This window comes from Colius striatus, chromosome 3 (genome assembly GCF_028858725.1).
Source record: "Colius striatus isolate bColStr4 chromosome 3, bColStr4.1.hap1, whole genome shotgun sequence".
Lineage (NCBI taxonomy): Eukaryota > Metazoa > Chordata > Aves > Coliiformes > Coliidae > Colius > Colius striatus.
In genome coordinates, this window is record NC_084761.1 from 32,571,442 (window position 1) to 32,594,189 (window position 22,748).

The 22,748-nt window shown below is 41.6% G+C and overlaps 1 protein-coding gene across 3 annotated transcripts; it reads left to right on the plus strand.

The window, feature by feature from the left end:
• Window positions 1-9,477: 9,477 nt before the first annotated feature.
• SCOC (short coiled-coil protein) lies at window positions 9,478-21,699 on the plus strand. 3 transcript variants are annotated; one of them, XM_061992665.1, is made up of 4 exons: window positions 9,478-9,577; window positions 18,658-18,726; window positions 18,824-18,907; window positions 19,440-21,699. In XM_061992665.1, the coding sequence occupies exons 1-4, from the start codon at window positions 9,478-9,480 to the stop codon at window positions 19,580-19,582; spliced, it is 396 nt and encodes a 131-aa protein (XP_061848649.1). In that variant the 3' UTR covers window positions 19,583-21,699. The 3 variants fall into 3 exon arrangements, with proteins under 3 accessions (XP_061848649.1, XP_061848650.1, XP_061848651.1); XM_061992666.1 differs by lacking the exon at window positions 9,478-9,577 and adding an exon at window positions 17,986-18,069; XM_061992667.1 differs by lacking the exons at window positions 9,478-9,577; window positions 18,824-18,907 and adding an exon at window positions 17,986-18,069.
• Window positions 21,700-22,748: the final 1,049 nt, after the last annotated feature.

A 22,748-nucleotide genomic window follows, 5' to 3' on the forward strand; every position in this document is an offset into this window, starting at 1 on the left:
TACAAAGTATGCAAGACTGGCATATGCAGTTGTGTGTGATCCTCTCTTTCAAAGACCCTCTGCAGCAAAGCAGGCATCTCAGTCAAGAGGATTTGCAATGAAGCTGATCAAGCCTAAGGCAGGTAGAATTCAGGCCACAAAGAGATCACATTTAACTTTAAAAAAAAAGCATTTGCAATGGCAAAATAACATGCCCATTTTTTTTCCTGTTAAAATCTAAGACTCAGAGAGAAGATACAGAAGAGCCAGTGGGCTGACAAGCTGATGGCCTGCATACCAGCGTCTACCTTGCCATTGCAGCACAGGGCTCATAAAAGCCAACTTACTCTGCTCCTAAAGCTAGCAGTAGCTCTGAAGCCAGCACTGAAATCTGTGTTGCTGGAGCTAGACTGCTAGCTCTCAGCACCTGAACTGCCCTGCAGGAAGTTTCTATGGCTGCACTGAGGTCCACTCACTTTAGCAATCTTCTTACTCAACATACTTGGATTAGATGAAATCTCCCCCATCCAGTTAATAGTGACAATTCTATGACTACACATTTAAACTCTGTAGTATTTTGCACTTAACTGTACTGTGGAACAGAAGAAACATACAGGTTAGCGGGTTACAGACCTGGTGGGCTCTTGGAAAGATCAAGAAGAAGGAAAAATTTCTGTGTTCTACCTGGTCACAGTCACTTTAGAAAGCTGCTAGTGGCCAGATACATTAGAGAACACTGCATAAGGAACCCTGGGAGAGGGTGAGCACTGATGAAATCTCTGCATGTCTGTATTACAACAAGGTGGAGGAAACAGTATGACTATAGAATGATAAAAGAAAAATCAGTGCCTTATCAATTTCTACACCAATACTCTCCAGTGAGCTAACCAATAATTTCCTACTATCTTCCACGAACACAGTGAAAAATTATTAGAGATGTAGAAATTACTCAAGCCAACACTGTTCCTGAATTACTGCCATCTCTAGAGTTATAGATCAATGGAGTGAAGCAGAACGTGCTTTCATTCAAAAGGAAAATCAGATTCATCATTCCAAAGCCCAGTGAAGAGTCCTGTTGTGCTGTACATGCTGAGTTACCTAGTTAAGAATTATGAGAAGATGTATCAGAGGTGAGAAAAAGGAGTGGGAAACAGAAGAGGACATACCAGTAAACTATAGATAGGCTTACCATTGCTCAGTCATTGTCTAGTTGTACAGGAATCACAACAGAATTAAAGTTTAAGGAGTATCTGAAGTAGTCTGAAGCAGCAGATACCTTTTTCCTTTTTTATTTTTGTTATTTAGCAGGCAAATGTTCTCCAGGTCTAGGCAGATACATGACTGGGAATCTGAGAGTAAAATGGACAAGTGTGAAGGAAAGCGGGTCTATTTTAAGACATATATACCAGACATTACAAACAAGTCACTCATTCTCAGGCAGCAGAGGTTTAGATCCAAAGTTTGCTAAAAATTACTCACGTGGAAAAGAACAACATCTATTCAATTTATCAAAATTAGATGTAGTAAGTGAGTGAATATGAATGAAAGTGGGTAGTTGTTGTGGATTGTTCCCAGGTGGACAAGTTTGGGTGTAACTTCAGAAGCAACGTTTGCAAATACTGATGTCTATTTACATAACATGCCCTCAAAGTGTATCTCAAACTTTGCAAGACTATCTCATCCATAACATCGTCTGCAAGTTTCTAAATTATAAGTAGTCATTGAGGAGGGAACCAAATATCCACCTGGGAGACTTACTGACACGTATAAATATACCTCAGTTTACAGGTTACATCTGTGAACGACACATTTAATATACTTCTGTCACTACTTTAGTAAACTGTTGTTCTGCCAGTAGGCTACTGTCATACAGTATCAGTCAGACAAGCTTTGAACATGCTGTGAATTTACTAGGACTATTACTGCTTTATTAGCATGCACTGAACACATGCCACAGTTCCCTTCTGTCAAAGTTCATTAAAGCAGAAATGCACTGGCAGCTGTCATTTCCTGACAAGGTGCATATTTTTAAAATGCTGTGGTTTATATATACGGTGTGAAACTGATCAATTGGATGCATTTTTATCATGTTTTGAGTAAGAAAAATAATTCCAAACACTTTATTGTATGATAGAAAGTACCAGCAAATTTATACAAGTTTATATTATGCAACTGTACAGTCAGAGCTGAATTCTACTCTTTACTCGGAGCTGTCTTGAAAAAAATACAAGTCAAAAGGAGTATTATGGGGTTTGTTTTTAAATGTGCTGACTAAGAGCAGGATACAGGATCTCCTAAGAATGCAAAACATAGCTCTCCCTTAGTGTCTTAGTATACTGCACTGCTTACATCAAATACATCCACATTTGTAAAACTTGTCTTCAAACTGGACTCTTGATAATATCACTGCAAAACAAAAGCAGCTTAATGCATTAAGACTGTACAACGCGACCTGATGGAAGATCAGCCATTACATATGTGTTGCATCAAGGGTCTAACCTACCTAGTGTACTCTGATTCTGTCCCAGTATTCTCTGAAATCAATGGAAACCTTCTCTTACTTGGGTGTTTTATGGACTTAAAAATCAATCCGTTCTGTTATTAATAAATACTTAGAAAGTTTCTGAGTAACAGTTGGCATCTCTACACAATTACACCTTTAGAAAGTGAGCTTTTGCTGACTGGTGCAGACAGCAAAAGTGTCTCTCGGCTGACTAACCTCCTGTCTCTGACCCCACTCTTCCCTCTTCTCTTTCCAAGTTAGAACAATATTTGAAATAGAGCCAACGAAAGTGCTTCCAAAAAGTACCACCATTGTGGATTCCCAGTGATAACAAATAAGCACTGTAACTGGAAACAAGGGAAGCAGGTGAAAAGGGCCAGTGAATGCTCTGACATTGTAGCTCAGTTTATATGTGCGAGGCTGAACCCTGAAAAAAATGAGTTGAAGTCTGCCTCAGACACACAATAATCACCATTACACCGTCAGTATCAATAGGTGTCACAGCACATACTGTGGTTTAGCCAAAGTGTTCCATATGCTGTACTTAGCTCTGAGCCAACTTTTGTTTCAGGTCACAATTAAATAATTTTAATTAGGAAACAGTTACATGGTACTTACAGTAATAAAAACATGAACCTACTATCAGGCAGGTTTAGCTAGGGTGCTTTCAATCTAAGTACATAAACCCTCTTGTAATTGTGTTCTTGACACTAAGTTGCCTGATCAACTACAAATTCTGGAGCTTGAAGAATCATTTCAGCACCAAACCTGAAGACCTGAGTATTTAGCCACTGGGTATTTATTTATATCCTGGGTATTTAACCACTGCTTTCATGGCTATCATATCCAGACAGCAGTCTGCTAACATGCTTGTTATCAATACTTGTCAAAACTGGGCTAGCACTTGGCTACAGCAACCCATGCTACTGCTGTAACGTCAAACAAAATACTCACAGGAGTGGCTGTAGGAGAGGCTGTCCCCTTACTTCCTCCACCCTCAACCTCTGACAGTTGAAGCCACCTATTTGAAAAGGGAGACAGGCAGCTGCTAGGTGCTCCACAACCTCTGTTCAACTTAGTAATGAAACCTCCAGACAGATGAGCTGATATTTTATAAGTAAGTTAACTTTTACATTAATGTTCATTACTCCAGTGAAAATAATTCACACATGGAAACAGCTAAGCTCATTTTGCTCTAACAGTTAACTCTATTATACAGCTTTCTTGTAAGCTGGCCAGAGTTCCTCTGCTGCTGCTCCTTTCAAAATGTTTTTCCTTATAAAACACACATGATTACAGCAAGAAATTGATACTTCTACTTTACATTTGGCATCTCTTATCCAAAGATTTTATTTCACTAATAAAATATCAGGCCATCACCAAAGAAAATGTTTCTTGTCACAGCACTCACAAAATCAAACAAGCTAGAGATACAATTCTACAGTGCCTTTATAGAACAGATATGTATATTTATATACACATATATGCATATATATAAAAAACCTGCTTGGAGAGATCTCATGGGACAGGATCCTAGATGGCAGAAGTGCCCAAAAGAGCCGGTTGATCTTCAAGTACCACTTCCTCCAAGCCCAGGATCAGTGTGTCCTCGCAAGTAGAAAAGCAGAAAAAGGAGGTAGGAGGCCTCCATGGATGAACAAAGAGCTGCTGGGACAACTCAGGGAGAATGCAGCCGTCTATGAGAGGTGGAAAAAGGCTCTGGTTTCTTGGGAAGAGTACAGGAACATTGACAGAGCATGCAGGGGTGTAACCAGGAAGGCCAAAGCCCTTTTGGAATTAAACCTGGCCAGGAAAGTAAAAGAAAATAAGAAGGGATTTTTCTGGTGTATAAGCAGTAAAAAGAAGATGAGGGGGAATGTGGGCTGGCTGCTGAACACAGAGGGAGCCCTGCTGACTGAGGATGCAGAGAAGGCCGAAGTATTGAATGCCTTTTTTGCTTTGGTCTGTATGGCCAAGGTCGGCCCTTGGGAAGCCCAGTCCAGCAAGGACAGTGGGATGGCCTGGACAGCAGAGGACTTGCCCTGGGTGGATGATGTTAAAGACTTGTTGGTCAAGCTTAACGCTCATAAGTCAATGGGTGCTGATGGGATGCATACAAGAATGCTGAGGGAACTGGCTGATGTGATTGCTAAGCCTCTCTCCATCATTTTTGAACAATCATGGAGGACAGGTGAGGTGCCTGAGGACTGCAGAAAGGCCAATGTCACGCCAGTCTTCAAAAAGGGCAGGAAGGACGACCCAGGAAACTACAGGCTAGTCAGCCTCACCTCCATCCCTGGAAAAGCGATGGAACAACTCATCCTGAATGTTATCACTAAACATATGAAGGATAAGATGGTTATCAGGGGGAGTCAACATGGATTCACCAAGGGGAAATCCTGTTGGACCAACCTGATAGCCTTCTACAAAGGCATAACTGGCTGGCTAGATGAGGGGAGAGTAGTGGATGTGTCATGGTTTGACATGAAGCAATTTCTAGTAAGGGGGAAGGGGCTGTAAAGACGGCTCCTGTAAGAAGTTGCTCAAAACTCTCCCCAGCTCTAAGCCAGACTCAGTTCTGGGGCTGAGCCAGTTAGGCACCTCCACAATCACTTTTTAAGAAGAAGCTGGAAGAGAAGGCTTATTCCTTTTCCTTCTTGTTCTGCCCTTCTTTCTTTTATGACTAGTGGTGGTGCAAGGAGTAGGAACAGTGAGAGAAACAACCATGCAGACTCCAAAGTCAGTGATGAAAGAGAGGAGGAGGTGTGCTGGAGCAGAGACTCCTCTGCATTCTACAGAGAGGACTGGTGAAGCAGTGATTGATTGTTTGCATTTCATTAGAGACTTGACATCAGGGGCAGCAACTATGCCCAGAGGAGCCTGTGCTGCTTCTGAGGGACCCCATATTCACAGCAGCTGTAGCTGTGGGGAAGAATCTATGCCAAAGAAGTTCATTAAAACTATGTCCAGAGGAGGCTGTGTCCCATGTGAGGGACCCTGTATTGACAGAAGCCATAGGTGCTGGGAAGAATCCACACCAGGGAAGTTCATTAAGGACTGTGTCGCGTGGGAGGGACCCCGTATTGGAGCAGAAGAAGGATGCCAGGAGTCATCCTCACCTGAGAAGAGCCCATCTGTGAGAGACTGACCACATCCCCCATTCCCTCCCCCCTCCAAACAGTTGAACAGAGGAGGAGGAAGAGATATCAGGAGCAGTGAGCTGGGCCCGGGAAGAAAGGAGGGATGGGGGGGTGAGATCTTAAAGTGCTGGTTGTAATTTTCTCATCATCCTACTCCCTTTTTGCTTTTTGTTCTGTCCTGTTTCTTGCAGGTAATAGAAGTGAGCAAGACACTGTTGTGATGCTTCATTGCTGGCTGGGCAAAACCACAACAGGGTGTCATCTACCTTGACTTCAGCAAGGCTTTTGGCACTGTCTCCCACAACATCCTCATCAGAAAGCTCAGGCAGCGTGGCTTGGATGAGTGGACAGTGAGGTGAATCAAGAGCTGGCTGAATGACAGAGCCCAGAGGCTGGTGATCAATGGCACAGAATTGAGTTGGAGGCCTGTGGCCAGTGGAGTTCCACAGGGATCGGTTCTGGGGCCAGTCTTGTTCAACATCATCATCCAATGACCTGGATGAGGGGACAGAGTGTACCCTCAGCAAGTTCCCTGATGACACCAAACTGGGATGACTGGCTGATTCCCCAGAAGGCTGTGCTGCCATTCAGCAGGATCTCAACTGGCTGAGAGTTGGGCAGAGAGGAACATCATGAGGTTCAACAAGGACAAGTGCAGAGTCCTGCGCCTGGAGTGGAGCAACCCCATGCACCAGTACAGACTGGGGACTGACCTGCTGGAGAGCAGCTCTGCAGAGAGAGACCTGGGAGTCCTGGTTGACAATAAACTAAACATGAGCCAGCAATATGCCCTGGTGGCCAAGAAGGCCAATGGCATCCTGGGATGCATTAAGACGAGTGTGGCCAGCAGGTCAAGGGAGGTTCTCCTCCCCCTCTACTCTGTCCTGGTGAGGCCTCATCTGGAGTCCTGTGTCCAGTTCTGGGCTCCTCAGCTCAAGAGGGACAGGAAAGTGCTGGAGAGAGGCCAGCACAGGGCCACCAAGATGATCGGGGGAATGGAACATCTTTCATCTCAGGAAAGGCTGCAGGAACTGGGACTGTTTAGTCTGGAGAAGAGGAGATTGAGGGGTGATCTTATTAACATTTATAAATATCTAAAGGGTGGGTGTCAGGAGGCTGGGACACCTCTCTTTTCTGTAATAGCTTGCAACAGGACAAGGAGTAATGGGATGAAGCTGGAATATGAGAAGTTCCATTTAAATTTTAGAAAAAACTATTTTACTGTAAGGGTGACAGAGCAGTGGCACAGGCTGCCCAGGGAGGGTGTGGAGTCTCCTTCCTTGAAGGTCTTCAAGACCCACCTGGACATGTTCCTATGCGACCTGATCTACGTGGACCTGCTTCTGCAGGGGGGTTGCACTAGATGATCTCTAAAGATCCCTTCCAACCCCCACCATTCTATGATTCTATGATTTAAGCATGAAAAATCTTTTGGGCAAGAAAGAAACAAAATTCTGTCCATAGAGTCTTCTTGTTTAAACCCATCTCTCTCTCTATTGGTAAATCAGTCTCCGTTTCCATGAGCAACCTGTAATAGATCTCCCACGAAGTTAACTGATACCCAGATCTTCACGACAGGCAAAAGCCTTCTGTGAAGCACTGCAGCTCTGGAGTGCCACGTTGGTCTTTCTTTATACACATATGCTTACAACCAGCTACATGCACCAAAACGCAGGTAGCTTTACTTTTCACTCTCTCCTCCTTCCAAGGTAAAGGCAGTGATTCAGGAAACAAAGCAAGCAGTCTGTCCAGAGGCCTTTTTTTCAAAAGGAACTTTAAGGAGCTCTAAAGCACTTGCAGCACAGCCTTCTTTTTAAGCCTTGGAGTCTTAATTCTGTAGGGCAGGACAAATAACTCTTCAGGCTCTCTGGTGCCACATGGAGGGAAATGCACCTTTCACAAAGGCAAGATCCTGGCTCCATATGTTGCAGGGATTGGTACACATCAATTTTGGCAGCCAAACTCTTCCCTGCTTCTTCACCTTGACGAGTCTTTCTTACTGGCTCTTATTAAAATACAGCTTTTACTCTGCATCACTTTTACTAATGGCTTTGATCTAGAAATGAATAACAACTGCCTAACATTCACATTCACTCTGCTACTGTGAGAGTTTGCCTAAAACCAGATAATAATTTACATGGAAATTGTATCTACCAGAGGGAACCCATATGGGCAATAATATTGATACTGATAAGAAAAGTTAATTAAACCTTTTAGATGAGGGATACATAGTTCAGACAAGATAAAGCCCTTGGTTCCACAGTATGATTTTACAAAATTCAGAGGTAATAGATTCTATAATTGCATAGTTTTTTTAAGATCTGCCCTTCCAAACTGAGTTGTTGAAATGCTTCTATTGTTCATAACATGTCTGAGAACAATCAACAGCATAATAAAGACAAAAGATCAAAATGTTTTCTAGCTTTACTATTATCACCATGAGAGCTTTGATGCATGCTGTTGCCTCACTGAAAGAATTAAAAAAAACCCACATCCAAACTGATCCAGACTTCCCCTGTGATACTGAAATATTTGGAATGAGACCCATAGGTCTCTTTACACAGAATACTCAAGACCAATGAATGTAAATTTAGAACTGGTTCTGATCAAAATGAGTAACTCTCAAACTATTCTGAAAATGCAAGATATGCTTGGTTTTCAGTAATCTCTGAAGCAGCTGACAGTAACTTCACTGAAACCAACAGAAAAGCTTAAATAAAACTATACAGGATCAGAAGAAAAAAGTAAATAGCAGCATTACATTTATTATTTCTGTAAAGCTGAACCAATTTCAATGCTTAGTGTCTTTGGCCCTTTGTCCTGCAAAGTTAAAAGCATTTACCTTTGGACACTGTCTCGGGAGCCTGGCTCAAGACTGTGTATAAAAGTGTGAAAGGCAAATGGTTAATTCTGAGAACTCTCTCATTCTATAGTCAGACAGTGCTTCACAAAACTAAGATTCCATTTTAGTAAGACTTCAGAGAGGCTCCTAATTACAATTAAGAAAAAAAGTCAACATTCTAAACTTCTAGCCTTTTACTGAGTACAGATTAAAAAGGTAGAGTCTGAACATGAAATGCCATGAAATGAATGCCATGAAAACAAAATGGTTTCACTATTCACTATGCTGTCTTTAATCAAGACCAGGGAGTATTTATACTTGCAAAGTAATTGCAAGGAAACTTTCTATTCCAGGAATACAAAATTTCTAAAGACGTAAGTAGTTTGAGGTGAATTTCTAGTTTATATGTTCAAACTATGTCAAATTTTCTGTAAGAATCAAATCAAGAAGCGGGGTTCTCTTCCTTCCTCCCTTGTACTATCATAGAGCATCACACACTCACTGATACAGCTTCACTTGTTCACATCACCCCATTGGTTTTGATGCAACTGCTCACATCAGTAAAATTATTTGCGTTCCTAACTATCTGAAGATTACATTTTAAATTTGCCACTCCCAAATCTGTCCATTGTGTTTGATGGGATCATAAGTAACTTTTTTAAAATACTTTCATTTACTTTCCCACTTTATCAAAAAACCTCCAACAGAGACTCACACACAGTCTTAGAGAAAATCAAGAGCAAGAAGCAGCAGCCTGCTAGGGTAAATACACAGTTCTTTCAAAAAAAGAGCCTGCAATAACAATGTTTGCTCTGCACATATCTGCTGAAGCAGTTAGAAACCTTCTAGCTTAACAATTTCCGGAAAAGAGATCAAGGTTCAGATGTTATACCACACAGAGTATGTGTGTAGCTGCCAACAGTATGTAACAACACCTGTGTGTCTGACTCATTAAAGATTTAACCAGAGAAGTCATGTGCACACTGAGAAATGGCTGACGACTGCCATACTTCATGCCCGTCTCAAAAACTTTGAGAAAAGGAAGCAAAATGGAGTTACCTTTGGATGAGGAGGATGGCACCTTCACCAATATCTCTTTGGCAGATGATTCAGGTAAGAAATTACAGAAATCTACTGATGCAATACAAATTTCATGGGGTGAATAATAGTACTGAGTGAGCACACAAAGCCGTAGTCCTAATTACTTGGTACAACATATTTTTAGCAAATACCCTCAGGTAAACTTTCCTAGTTATGTAGTTGAGTAAACTTGGTTGTTAGTTAAGAATTGAGATTTTAGGGGTATGGAGGCTATCGTGGTTTTCACATATTAGTATATGGCAATATCCAGTCGTCATATCTGTGCCCATGTAGCCTTTCACTGTTTAGAAAGAAAAAAGTTACATAAATGTCAAAGAAAATATAGATAATGCTGGCCTTGTCTCCTGAATATGGAATGATAATCTCTTTTACATACTCTAATGAGAGCTCACAAGAAGTGATGCAAACTAATTGGTAATGGAAGCAAGCTGATCTATTTAAATCCTCGCTATTAAGCCCTTAATTGTTCTAAAAGAAAGTACAAAAGCAAAGACTGTCTCCCCTTCCTCGGCCATCCTTCTAGCTTATGGAAGAAAAATTACTTGGAGTGGGAAGTAAGATAGTTCTACATACTGGAAAAAAGAAGTGAGTTAATATGAATTGATAATAAATTATTTAGAAAGCTGTGGCCAGAGTATCAACTTGATCATGTCAGGAGGACTGCCATAGAGCTGTGCTAATTTACACCAGTTAGGAACCTCGATTGCTTATTAATGAATAATACAAGTCCTATTACACACCCTCCCCTTTTAGTGTAAATAATGTTATCATACTTGCTGTCTTTATCTCCTATTTAAAAAGAACAACCCAACATGGAGTTGACCTTATTTTCAGAACACAATTTCCTAGCAATTTCATATTAGTGTAATGGTGCCAAATTGGATGTTTGAATGCACTTTGATTTTACAGCATATAAGCCTAATGACATCAAGATGTGGATGACCCAAACTGTTCACAAGACAAATTGGCAGACCTTGGTCTGTCAATAAATTGGTCCAAGTTGTGCAGTAATGAAAGGGTCTCCTGACAGTGAATGTCACTCTTTCACTGTTTCTCCTTTTGCAGAACAGTAAGGAAAAGGTCTCATATGAATGTGTTTCATGACTTGCTGCACAGCTGAGAAGGTGGCAAGAACAGATGAAGGGCAGTGTACAGTGGCAAGATTGTCTAGGCTTTGCAAAACATCCAGAAGTAGCTGAGTTAGAGGTGACTCAGTAATACTGGATGGGTTTGAATCTGCCTTGTCTCACAGATGTGTGTTTTTGCTGTATTGCTTACCTAGTCCTTCAGTAGATGTCAAGTCACTCTCTTTAGAAGGCAAACACACACTAGACTACTACTCTAACCTGAGCACCTTTGCAGCTTGGAAAATGTTAATACACAAGAGAAAACAGAGGCACAAATTTAAAAACTCTCTTTCGAGCACCAACTGACACTGGATATCCAAATCAACCCAGGCATTCACGGCTGGATACTCACCAATGCCAAGCCCTGACAGATGTCACTGCTGTACAAGCAGCTGCTCAGCAACAGTGCAAATAAGAATCTACTGCACCTCAGAAACTGAGCACTTCAAGTTTAGTAGATTCTCAACTACATTAATATACCCACGGTCAGAGAAAGCTCATGTTCACAACTCAAAGACCATAAACAAGGCTTCTTTATGCAAGAACTTCTACCAATAACAGAGCTTTTCCCCTAGCGGTAAAGAGGTAGGGACAGTCACTCAAAAGTAGAGAGATAAATTCAGAGTTGCCACTGAATGCCACTGGAAATAAGTGGTGTTTTCAGGCAAGGTTTTAGCTAGAAGGCATAGAGAGAGAATACAGTAAGACTCATGGTGAACAATTATAACCCTGGTTCACTTCTTCTGTCAGAGGGCAACACCTGGAAGCAAGAGAGAAAGGTGTAAGAAAATTCCTAACCTGTAATAGGAAGACACTATCACATAGATTGTAGGAAACAGTCTTCCCTATCTTTTCCAGTTGAAGTTATGACTAATTACAGTAACACTGGAGCACAGAAGCTAACAAACAGAATAGGCTGTAACTGTAAGGCTGGAGAAGAACATCAATTCCATAAAAGCAGGGAAGATAAAGACAGAGAAAAACATTCCTTAGGACGGCAAACAGCAAGTTCAAGTGCAGAATAAAGAAGCTAGATTTGGAATATGCAGATCATAAGCGGAGCTGGCTTGAGAATGACCTGATGTTTTAGAAGAAAGTGTTCCATAATTAAATTTTAAGTAGGAACACAAAGATTCACTGGTTTTAATGAACATTAATATGTTTGCATAGGGTTTTCCCCTCATTTCTTAAAATGTACTTGGAAAGATACTAAGCAGACAAAGTAGAACAACATGCTATGTGTGTACAATCTGAAGCATAATCAGAATACAGCCTTCCTATCAAAGTTTCTTTCATACAGTGAAAAGCTACTGTGGCAAAGCAACAGGGGTTACTGAGACTGATTAACTGAGAGCAATGCATGAATATTTAATAGCTATTGCTCTTTCAAAACAGCAGCATTTCTCTATTTGTTACATACACAGGCATTAAAAATAAATCACTTCCATGTAAATCAAGACAAATACAAAATGGCAGCAAGATAGAAACTTCTTAATAGTAATATCAAAAGCATACGAAATCAAGGAAAGCAAGGAAATAACAGAATTATTTTACCTTTAAGAAAAGATACCTTTTCATTTAGAAACTGATAGCACTGGATAAAGTTCCCTCAAAAACTGACCTACTCAAAAGTACAGAGGAAAGGAAATCACAAATAAAACAGTGAGAGTATGCTCAACAGCTGCTGTTTTCTACAGCTTTCTTTTTGTAGACTTTCTAAAGAGTCTACTTTTATTTCCCACAACTGTATGCTCACAGGTTACATCATCTGATGAGATGCTATTCTCATCCGGGCCTTAAGGCACTACCGAAACATAGAATCATAGAAGGGTAGGGGTTGGAAGGGATCTTTAGAGATCATCTAGTCCAACCCCCCCTGATGAAGCAGGTCTACCTAGATTAGGTTACACATAAGGACACAGACAACAGTTAGACCAGCATAAGCCAAAATAACTGCTCATTTGTACAAATTGATTTGGTGGGAGAAAGTGCAAACCAAAACCTACTCAAATTCTCTATCTGACAGAAGTCTGTAACTGTACATCCACGCACGGATGTGCACAAGGCTACAAAAATCTTTTGAAGTTTCTCAGAAAGAGCAACAACTGCAAAGATGTCTGTCATAAAGCAACTTGAAAAAAAAACTTCTTAGGGTCTGTCATTTCCACAGAAAAAACAAATGATGAAGATTTGATGCAAAGGGTCTTGCAAGTTAGTATCGCAAGGAAAAGGAATGAAGCCATTTGTGTTCCCTTTTGTCTTTCTTTGTGGCAATAATTAATTAAAGGAGAAAGCAGTACAGTTCAAATGGCAAACTCATTTCAGAAATACACACAATACCTTCTTCTGTTAATGAAAAGGAGAACACATTTCTATTCTAGTGGTGAACAGTGAAGCCTCTGTCATCAGTCAGCTTACGCAGGCGCCTCTGGTGCCTGTAACCATGCCAAAAAGGAAGTGAGAGGCTTGTTGGTTTGCACTGTGTAGCAGGGAAAAAACAGGATGTACACTACAGTTTTAGAAACAAAACATCTGAACACATTTGTCATTAGCAGCAATAACTTAGAATCCGAATCTAGAGCAATAACATTCTCTCCTGCAGTTTTGTAACTGTACACATACATGCATTTAGGTAAACCATTAACAGTGCTTTATAGCCTAGGGAGATGGTTGCATTTTAAATCAAAAATAGTCTTTCAGTGAAACTTCATATATTAATTCCTTTCTCCAGTAACATCAGCCAGTTTTAGGGAAGCTTAACTGGAACTTAGGATAGATAATTGCAGTAAGTAGAGATAACTGCATTTGTAAAGTGAAAACTTGTTGCACCTATAAATTTAATATAGATGCCCATATTATGAACACCTTCTCTGCTTTAACCAAATACCTTAAAAATATCAAATTAATTAGAATGAAAGAAAGGGACTAGCACCTGTTCTTAGTTGCATCCATTAGTCTGTTCTTACTTCAGTGGCTCTGACACCCTGCTAAAAATTACAAGCTCCCTTTATAACTCCTAAGTTAGAAAATCCACTCACCTGAAGTGAATGATCTACTGTATAATACAAAACCAGCTTAATAAACCAGTGGAACAATTACTTAGGGCAGTGTTCAAATATTTCCAGCAATAAAGAGAATCCTCTTAATTCCTTTTCCAAACTGCAGAGTGGCTGTCAGTATGTTAAGTTGCCCCACAGAAGAAAACTATTTCCAGCATTTGTGATTTTTTTTTAAAATAAAATGTACATTTTTAAAGTAGCACTAAGTTTGTGCCCAGTCTCTCAGCTTTGTGCTGCATATTCCAAAGACACACAGTAAACAGCCACACAGCAAAGCTGAGTGATTCGCTCACAGTGGCATGTAATTACTATTTACCCCATTACTTTTACTCCTCCCAGTGAATGGGGAAACTGCAGAGTAGCAAGTGCTGCCAGACCCCTGTCAACAGAAGCCAGCCTTGAGAAGGACTGTTTCAGGTTCTCCTGGGAATACTCCCCAAACAAGACTTGCCACAGTAACAACTTACAGAACAAAGAAGTGACACTTTCTTACATGAGAGTTAACAAAATAACACAGGCTGATAAAAGAAAGAATTGTAATACACGAGCCTGAATTGGCGGCCTCCAGTCAAAGAGAACACCAAGCACATCCCTCTACTCTAGACATATGCACAAGCATGTCTTCCCTGGGACACAGTCTACATTCTAAAAACAATCTTATTGTTTGGGATATGCTCTAAATCCCTAAAGCTTCACATTTAAAGTGAACAACAAATTTCATTGATAATATGTAATCCAATTAAAGATAGGTGAGGTAAGGAAATCGAAAAACAAATAGGTAAGTCATGTGATATGCTAAACTTCTGTTGTTTTTGTTGATCTCTCATTAAAAAAATACTTTGGGCTGAGGGGTTTTTTTTCTGTGGTGTGATGCGTTTGGTTCCTTGATTGTTTAAATCTGCTAGTACATCAGGTATCTAAAACCCTGGAGCTGACTTCTTTGCTCTGGAAAGTAGAGGGAGAATTATCAAGACATATCTTTTTAAGCGAAAACAAGATGAGCTAGGCATTCCCTCTGAAATTTGCACCCAGTAGCATCAATACAACAGCCTTAGTCTCTGGGCTGTGCAGATCAGGGCTGTGCTCAGCACTTTCCTTGGAAATCGGAAAAGGGCAGGGAAAGAAAAAAATTAACATGCACTGATCTTGCCATTATACAGAGTTGGGACATAGCCAGGTCACACAGAAACAGTTTCTAAATGCTGGGGCCCAGGGGCATAGGCACAATCTCAGATACTAGGCTAAAAGGATATTAAGCACTCACAGTATAAAAATGGACTGTGTAACATCCAGCATGTCTGTGGATACGCAGTACAAACTTAAGGAAGCATCTGTGCAACTGTTTAACCTAGTAACACACAGCACTACGTAGACTAAAAGACACCATCTGTTCTCTGCTGACAGCCCTTCTGCAATGCTAACAGTGCAGGCTCAGATTCTCAAAAGGAAAACCAAAAACCTCTCACAGGTTAACTTTCGAAAAGCAGTTTCAGCCTGCTCAAATTGCGCTCAAGCCCAAAGATCAGAGTTAAGAATCAAAAGAAAATACTACAGTCAGAAACCACAACCATGTGAAGTAGAATGAACCCTCAACAGTATGCTTACCAAAACAGAAACAGAAGGTAAACCCACAACTCAGAATTACTACTCTGTTTTGCCTATGACAGCATGGAAGCCAACATGTCTGGTTTCCATTCTGTCCCATAATTTTATGTCAAGGATTTTACCACTTTGCTCATTTTCAGACAGTTTAGACAATCAACTGTAAATGTAATCCAGAGAGCGAAGTAGAATTCCTGCAGCAGAGACGTGCATTTCCCCAATAAATCTGCAGCCTTTTTTTTTTTTATCCCTCTGTTATAGTATAAAACACAGCAAGTTCTTCACCAGGTCAGCAAGCTCTCCATCCACCTGCAGAATCTGGCTATATTTTTTCACCATGTCATTCAAAGTACTGGAGATCGTATTGCTAGAAAGAATTTTGAGAACCTGTTGATTGCCAGGCTTGCCACGTAGCAAGTGCAGCAAGCAAGATCCTAACAGAGCGAGAAGCACCCTGTCAATTGAAGGGAGTTTCTAACAAGTTCAAAACCCCAGCTATCACCCCAGAGGACTGCTTGCAAGGTTTGTAGAGGAGGTGATATACTTTTAAGTAGACTAGCAAATGGAATTGAAACTGATAAGACTCATTTCCCTGTGCAGACTGTAGGGCTTAAATTAAAACATATTTTCAAACTTTAAGAGCATTCAGTCTAATCTGAATTAGACTATCTGATTGTGAGGTTAAAAAAGATAGCAACACAGCACTAAAAACAGCATGGAGGCACCCAGAAGACGTAGATATTAAAAATACACACTTTCTGAAGTGTATTAAAAAACCATACAGAAGAGTCACACTTTCCAAATGCCTTTATCTTCCCGAGTGTCTACCCAGCATCATATTATTTATTTATAACTGGATATATTCCTGTAACACATGAATATGTTTCACTGCAGCACATGGTTCAAGATACATGGTACCGATAATATACTACAGGTTATGCAGTGCAGACGCTTCAGTGAAGCTACTAAAATTAACTGGCATCCTGCATGTTGTCTTTACTGTGACTCTTAGCCCGTTCTGTGTGTTCCAAAGGGAGCACCTTCTGCAGCATGCTCTGAAAGGGTTATTTCCACCAGGGAAAGAACACAGAAACAGAGGTGTTGGTTAGGAGCCACTGACCTACGAGATGAGAGTAATCATGTGAAGTTACTTAGGTCTCTGTGTGACATGATCTCTAAGGCTGTAAGGTCCAGAAGGAAGGAGCTAATTTTTTTGTTTGGTTGTTTTTTGCGGTTTTTTGTAATCCGGATGCTGTTCTCCAGAAGGTTTATTGATCTGCCAGACTGGACACAGTTTGATCAGGTTTACGGCACTAAATCATAGAATGGTAGAGGTTGGAAGGGATCTTTAGAGATCATCTAGTACAATCACCCTGCAGAAGCAGGTTCACCTAGATCAGGTCTCACAAGAACGTGTTCAGGTGGGTTTTGAAGACCTCCAAGGAAGCAGACTCCACAAACTCCCTGGGCAGCCTGTGCCAGGGCTCTCTCACCTGAACAGTAAAATAGATTTTCCTTATGTTTAAATGGAACTTTTTGTGTTCCAGTTTCATCCCATTACCTTGTCCTGTTGCTAGATACAATAAAAGGATGCCCCAACCTCCTGACACCCATCATTTAGATATTTGTAGATATTAATAAGATCTCCCCTCAGTCTCCTCTTCTCTAGATTAAACAGCCCCAGCTTCTGCAGCCTTTCTTCGTATGAAAGATGTTCCAGTCCCCTGATCATCTTGGTGGCCCTGCACTGGACTCTCTCCAGAAGTTCTCTGTCCCTCTTGAGCTAGGGAGCCCAGAACCAGACACAGGACCTCAGATGAAGCCTCATTAGGGCAGTGTAGAGGGGGAGGAGAACCTCCCTTGACCTCCTGGACACAGTGAACCACAAGTAAACCCTCGTGGACTCTGAGAGCCTCCTCCCTTCAAGAGCTCCAAGTACAAGAAGCTGAGAGTATCACACACATACTCCATCTTCTCTAACACTCCTTGGGCTTTGCCAACCTACCCACATTTGAAGGTATCACACACGGGGGAACATCTGCTCTTTCTTAACTACTGACCACAGCTGAGGGCGCCCAGCTCCCAGCTGAGGATCACCACTCTGAGCACCTCACTAGTTTGTGTTCACAAACCAATCTATCAGAAAAACACTGATACTAATTTAATCACGTACTTACTGCTTACTTGCGTTATTTTGTCTGTAATTCAGTGACACGTAACAGAAAAGGGCTGCCTGTGCCCAAAATGTAACCCTGAAGAAGCGGAAGGCCCTACACAGCTCTAGGGCGCGACGGCTCCGTCGCCCCTCAGTCCCGCCAGGCCTGCGCACTCGCTGCTGGGCGGAACGAGGAGTCCCAGCTGCCGTAGGGGTTTCTGGCAGCCACAGTATGTAGGCCGAGCAGGCGGCCGCGCAAGCCCGGGCGGTCAGGGATGGAAGGAGGCCGGGAAGGCGGCGGCCCTCGCCGCAGCCGCCGGGACACGCGCCCCGCACGCGGCGCGGGGCAGCGGGTGACGCTCCTCCCGCCTCCCGGCGTGGGGCCGCGGCCGCACCCCGCCGGTCCCGCCCCGCCGCGCCCATTGGCTGGCGCGGGCGCAGGCGTGTGCGTGCGCGCAGGCCCGCTGCCGGGGAGGCGGCGCAGGCGCAGCGGGGGAGGGGGCGCAGAGCTGCGGCCGGGCCGGGGCCGGGGCGCAGCCCGCAGCGAGGCGGCGGCGGCAGGTGAGCGGCGGGGCGGCGCGGCCGGGCCTCGGCGGCTGTGTAAAGAGTGTTCAGTGCCGCGGCGCGGGCCCGGCCGCGGGCTGGCTACGCGGGCAGGGCCGCGGGCGGCCACCGTGTCCCAGCGGGAGCCCTCTGCAGTGCTGTCGCCCCCGCCCGCCCCGCGCCGGCGCTTCTCGGGTGGGGTGTGGGGAAATGGCTGTCAGGTACAAGGCCCAGGAAGCAAAGGCGCACGTCCCTACGCCCTCCAGGCCCGTGACAGCAACGAGAGGGGGTGACAGAGACTGGAGCCGCTCAGTTTCTGCGTTTTTTTAGCAGCCGATTCCAGAACGATCAGTGCAATTGCATCATAGAAACACAGGGATGGTTTATCTGGACCGGTTATAACTGAAGCGTATGTAGGTGAAGAACCGTATTTACATATCACATAAGGCTCTAGGAGAGAAAGAAAGCGTATTTAAAAATGGTTCTGGTTTAAGCTTAAGTGGTGGCTTTACAGCAGTAATAGAAATACGTATCTAAAATGGAAACAGAAAAGCAGTTATAGGGACAGTTGCCTCACTGGTCTCTTTTTTTTTTTTCTTTAACCAGAGTATCTCTCACACCTCTCTTCAAAAGCAGAAGAAGCCCCTTCGACAATGATGAACGCCGATATGGATGGTATAAGTTGTTAATATTCTTGTTATTTTTTCTACTTTATATATATAATTTCCAGCTGTTGCCAAGGTTGCATTAAAACTCTCATGATTTATTGCAGCTGTTGAGGCTGAGAATCAGGTGGAATTAGAAGAGAAAACACGGCTTATTAATCAAGTTTTGGAACTGCAGCACACACTTGAAGGTTAGCAGTTTGGCACAGATTTTTGACAAGCACACAGTAATAAGCAAAACAAAAGAACCTTATTATTCTGTCCGACCTTAGTCAGAGCGTCCAGAAAGTGTCACTTATGCAATTGAAAGGTCTCAGACCTGTTTTTTTTCCCTCTTTATGTACACATCAAGCAGGAAGAGGAATACAGTTAACTGTCCCAGGCTCACTAGCTGACACACACACATCTTTGAGTCTGTCCATCATTGAACTTTTGTTTTCAAGTAGTTTAGCTTGTAATAGCTTAATTCAAAACTTAAAGAGAAGAATAAAGACACAGACGCACAGTAAGGTTGTGTAACGAGCTTGTCAGGACATTGTACTACAATATACTGTAAGAAAATTGTCTTTGGATAAAACTTGAGTAGCACAGTGTTTTACAAGAAAATACCATATGTCAGTATTTGCCACATTAAAAGTGTGAGTAGTTTGATTTAGGCACATAAAACATTAATTATTGCATGCAATAGTGTCTAATATTTTTCTTATAATATCACCTTCGCAGATCTCTCAGCACGAGTAGATGCTGTTAAGGAAGAAAACTTGAAACTGAAATCAGAAAACCAAGTTCTTGGACAGTATATAGAAAATCTGATGTCAGCGTCTAGTGTTTTCCAAACAACTGACACAAAAAGCAAAAGGAAATAAGGGTTGACTCACAGATGTCATGGTATTGCTGCTGTCTTTTTTTTGTTGTCGTTTTAATTGGCATAGGCTACATGAGCTAAAATACCTTAGTTTGTGGCTTTATTGGATACCTGAAGATTATAAACTTCAGTGATAAACAGAGTTAAGCACATTATGACAGGAGACGTAAGTTTGTGTATTGTTACGAATAAGCAATGTGCAAATGTAGTGTAGAGACTTACTAAACATTTACATTTGTTTTAAAAATAAGCATATCTCGTTAAAAATGGGATTTAGTTTATCAGGTTAAAAAAAGTCTGCTGGTGCTCTTTGAGGTCCTAGGGTAGTGTTCTAGACTAGAAAATAATACAGTTATTGTGCTGAAAAGTCTTTTGGATAAGAAGTCTAATGCATCACCTTTCTCACCTGAGATATATTTAGATTACAGTATAGTACTGTCTGTAGTTCTGCAAAGCAAATATAAACAAAACCCTGTAAACTAGTTAGGAATTTCTATGTAGTATTAACAGTATGATGTTATTTGCAGGGCTTGCATACAGAAAAACACTTGAATTTTTTTGAGAAGGGAGAGGGTAATGGAGGAGGAACAAGGTCAAACAACTTAGATCAAGGAATTACCAAATTGATGCACTATCAGTGTTTGTAGCTTGTAAGACATACACTTCAAACCATTTTCACTTTCCTGTTTCCTCAAAGAATGATCAGGCACAGCATCAGGATGTATGGTCTTCCTGAAGTAGTTCAGTTGTGAGAAATAAAAAGCGGAGTCATAAGCTTTACAGGCACAGGTCAACAATGTTCCTCCTGCTGCTTGTGAACAATCTGCAGTGAGGAACTGAGAACAGGTCTTACACCTTGCCACCTTTTACTTCCTTCCCCAAGTGCCAAACTTGTTTGCTTCAGGCCTTACAGCAATTATTTTCCTGCCCTAGAGTTTGAGCTGGTGAAGTATAAGCTGAGGCACCGGACAAAAATATTTAAAGCAGAGGACTGCAGTGGAACAAAGGTGGCTTTTGCCTCACAAATCTGTGCTGTTATGAGCAATGCCTAGTGTGAAGATGCCCTGTTTTTTACCGTCTTCGCTGTTTGGTAGCAGATTTTGAGAAGCTCAGTCCAGATTATGGGTCTGAGCACTGCCTGTAGAGGAGCATGTCTAGTGTAATCATTGTTAAGAAAGAGAAGAAGCTGAATTGCAAACAATGATGTAAATTATAGCAGTGCTCAGTTGCACCTGTTTCACCTTGCCATACATTGCAGACTTATTTGTGGCTATTACCTAGAACTGAGGTCTGTCTCTTCAGTAATGAGGCCATTGTACTTCAGCTTTTAACAAAAACAAACCACCAGTTCAAGGCCTTGCTGTAATTCTAGAAAATAAACCTAAGTGGATATAAGAATAGAACAAATCGCCCTCAATCTCCAGGTTTCTTGACAGCCAACTACTGCTGTTTCTCAAGTGTAAGTTTGACATTGTGAGGTGCCTCCCCATCCCCAAAGGGAGGTCTCCCATTTCACCGCATTTAGGGTGACTCTCCTGTATTCACTGGAGGATCAGCAGTCATATGATGGCAAACAAAGCACTAATAGTTTTGTCTTGAGGGCTGTTTGCAAGTCTGAGTCAAGAAACTTGATGAAACAGTTTTACCCACTGATGGCTGATAGCACTGTGTCATGGGGTCCTGTAAATGTACAACATGATTTTTAATCTTGTATGGACTAATTTCCCACTGCCTATCTCGTACTCTAAATTCATCCCAAGAATTGCTAGCAGGTAGTGTGGATCACATGGTTAGTCCAGGGTTTGTGCATGAAAGAAAGAAAACCACACCAAGCACTTGACTTCTGAAGATGGCACTGCATTACAGCTACCCTAGCTTTAAAGCCATGTCACTGCACATCCCCATCTGCACTGTAGGAGATCAAGCGGTAACAAAGCATGCGCTTGTTAGACTTCAGCAATTTCCCAAGATAAGTAATCTTAAAGTCATGGGTTTGTATTGTAAGATTGGATAGTGATATTTTATCCATCAGTGTGTAAATAGTCACTTCATTTTTCATCCCACTACTGTGGCCTTTGTTTAACTTATGAACATTTTAAAGATGTTGTATTTCTGACTTTACACTAAATAAAAAATTTGATTTGTCTCCATTCATTTGCTTTAACATTTGTAAACCCCAAAACTCCTAATAAATACCTGTAGTCAAAAGGTGGAAAAGTAGCAGGGTTTGGCATCATCTTAGTTGTTTCTACATAGCCAAAGTGTCTAGAATACTAGCTGTAGTTAGTATTAAGATTAAACCTGGATTAATCTACTTTAATAATCTACTGGATTATTAATAATCTAATAATTAATCTACTGGAAGCTTCCAGTTCTTGGCTCACTTGGTATTTTCACCCATGAATCTTCGATTACTATACACTTTTCTCTTCTGGCTGAAAATAAAAATAAACCAACCAACCAAAAACCCCTTGGTAGACTGCATCCAGTGTTGTCAAAGCTACAAGCTTCACCTGTCCATGTGGGACAACTTTCCTATACAAGTTAATGAGCTCAGCATTAGACAGAAACCAAAATTACTATTGTCATACCTCCATGAAGGTGGAGTAGCTTTAGTCGTAATTAAATGAAAAGGCCTCAGTCCTACTTAGCCTTCTCTCTGTATAGAAAATAGTCTGGGATTTGGCAAACCAAGTAGGGCTGCTTCTATTAAACTGTGCTGTAGGTGGTAGGAGTTCAAGCTGAGTGGTCCGATGCTACTCCAGGATTTCCAATAGTTTTAATAGCAAGACATTCTGGAACTGAATTTTCATTAGTCTCTTTATTTCAAGCAGCCATGACAAGCAGAGAAGGTATTTTTCTCAAAATACCTGTTTGGAAATAAACAGACTACGCTCAGGAACTGAGGACAAAATCTTTATGTTACAAGTTTCAATGGAATGGGGATTCTTTTGCCTGGCTTTCTAGATCTAGAGTCTCATATCCCCAAAGCTCTGATATTTCTACCTTAATTACAACATAAGACTAGATCAAAGTAAGCTGATGTGCAGAGGGATGTCTTCTAATTCCAAGTTAACAAAGTCATTAAATCAATATTAGAGGGAGATAGGCTTTACAAAGTCAGGCTTATTGCCAACAATAGCCTTGAATGTAGCCTAACAAGACTA

Coding starts and splice junctions, on each gene's coding strand:
- SCOC (XM_061992665.1), top strand. CDS start 9,478: ATGCCCGTCTCAAAAACTTTGAGAAAAGGAAGCAAAATGGAGTTACCT. Junction 18,727..18,823: donor GATGAACGCCGATATGGATG/GTATAAGTTGTT, acceptor GATTTATTGCAG/CTGTTGAGGCTGAGAATCAG. Junction 18,908..19,439: donor ACTGCAGCACACACTTGAAG/GTTAGCAGTTTG, acceptor TCACCTTCGCAG/ATCTCTCAGCACGAGTAGAT.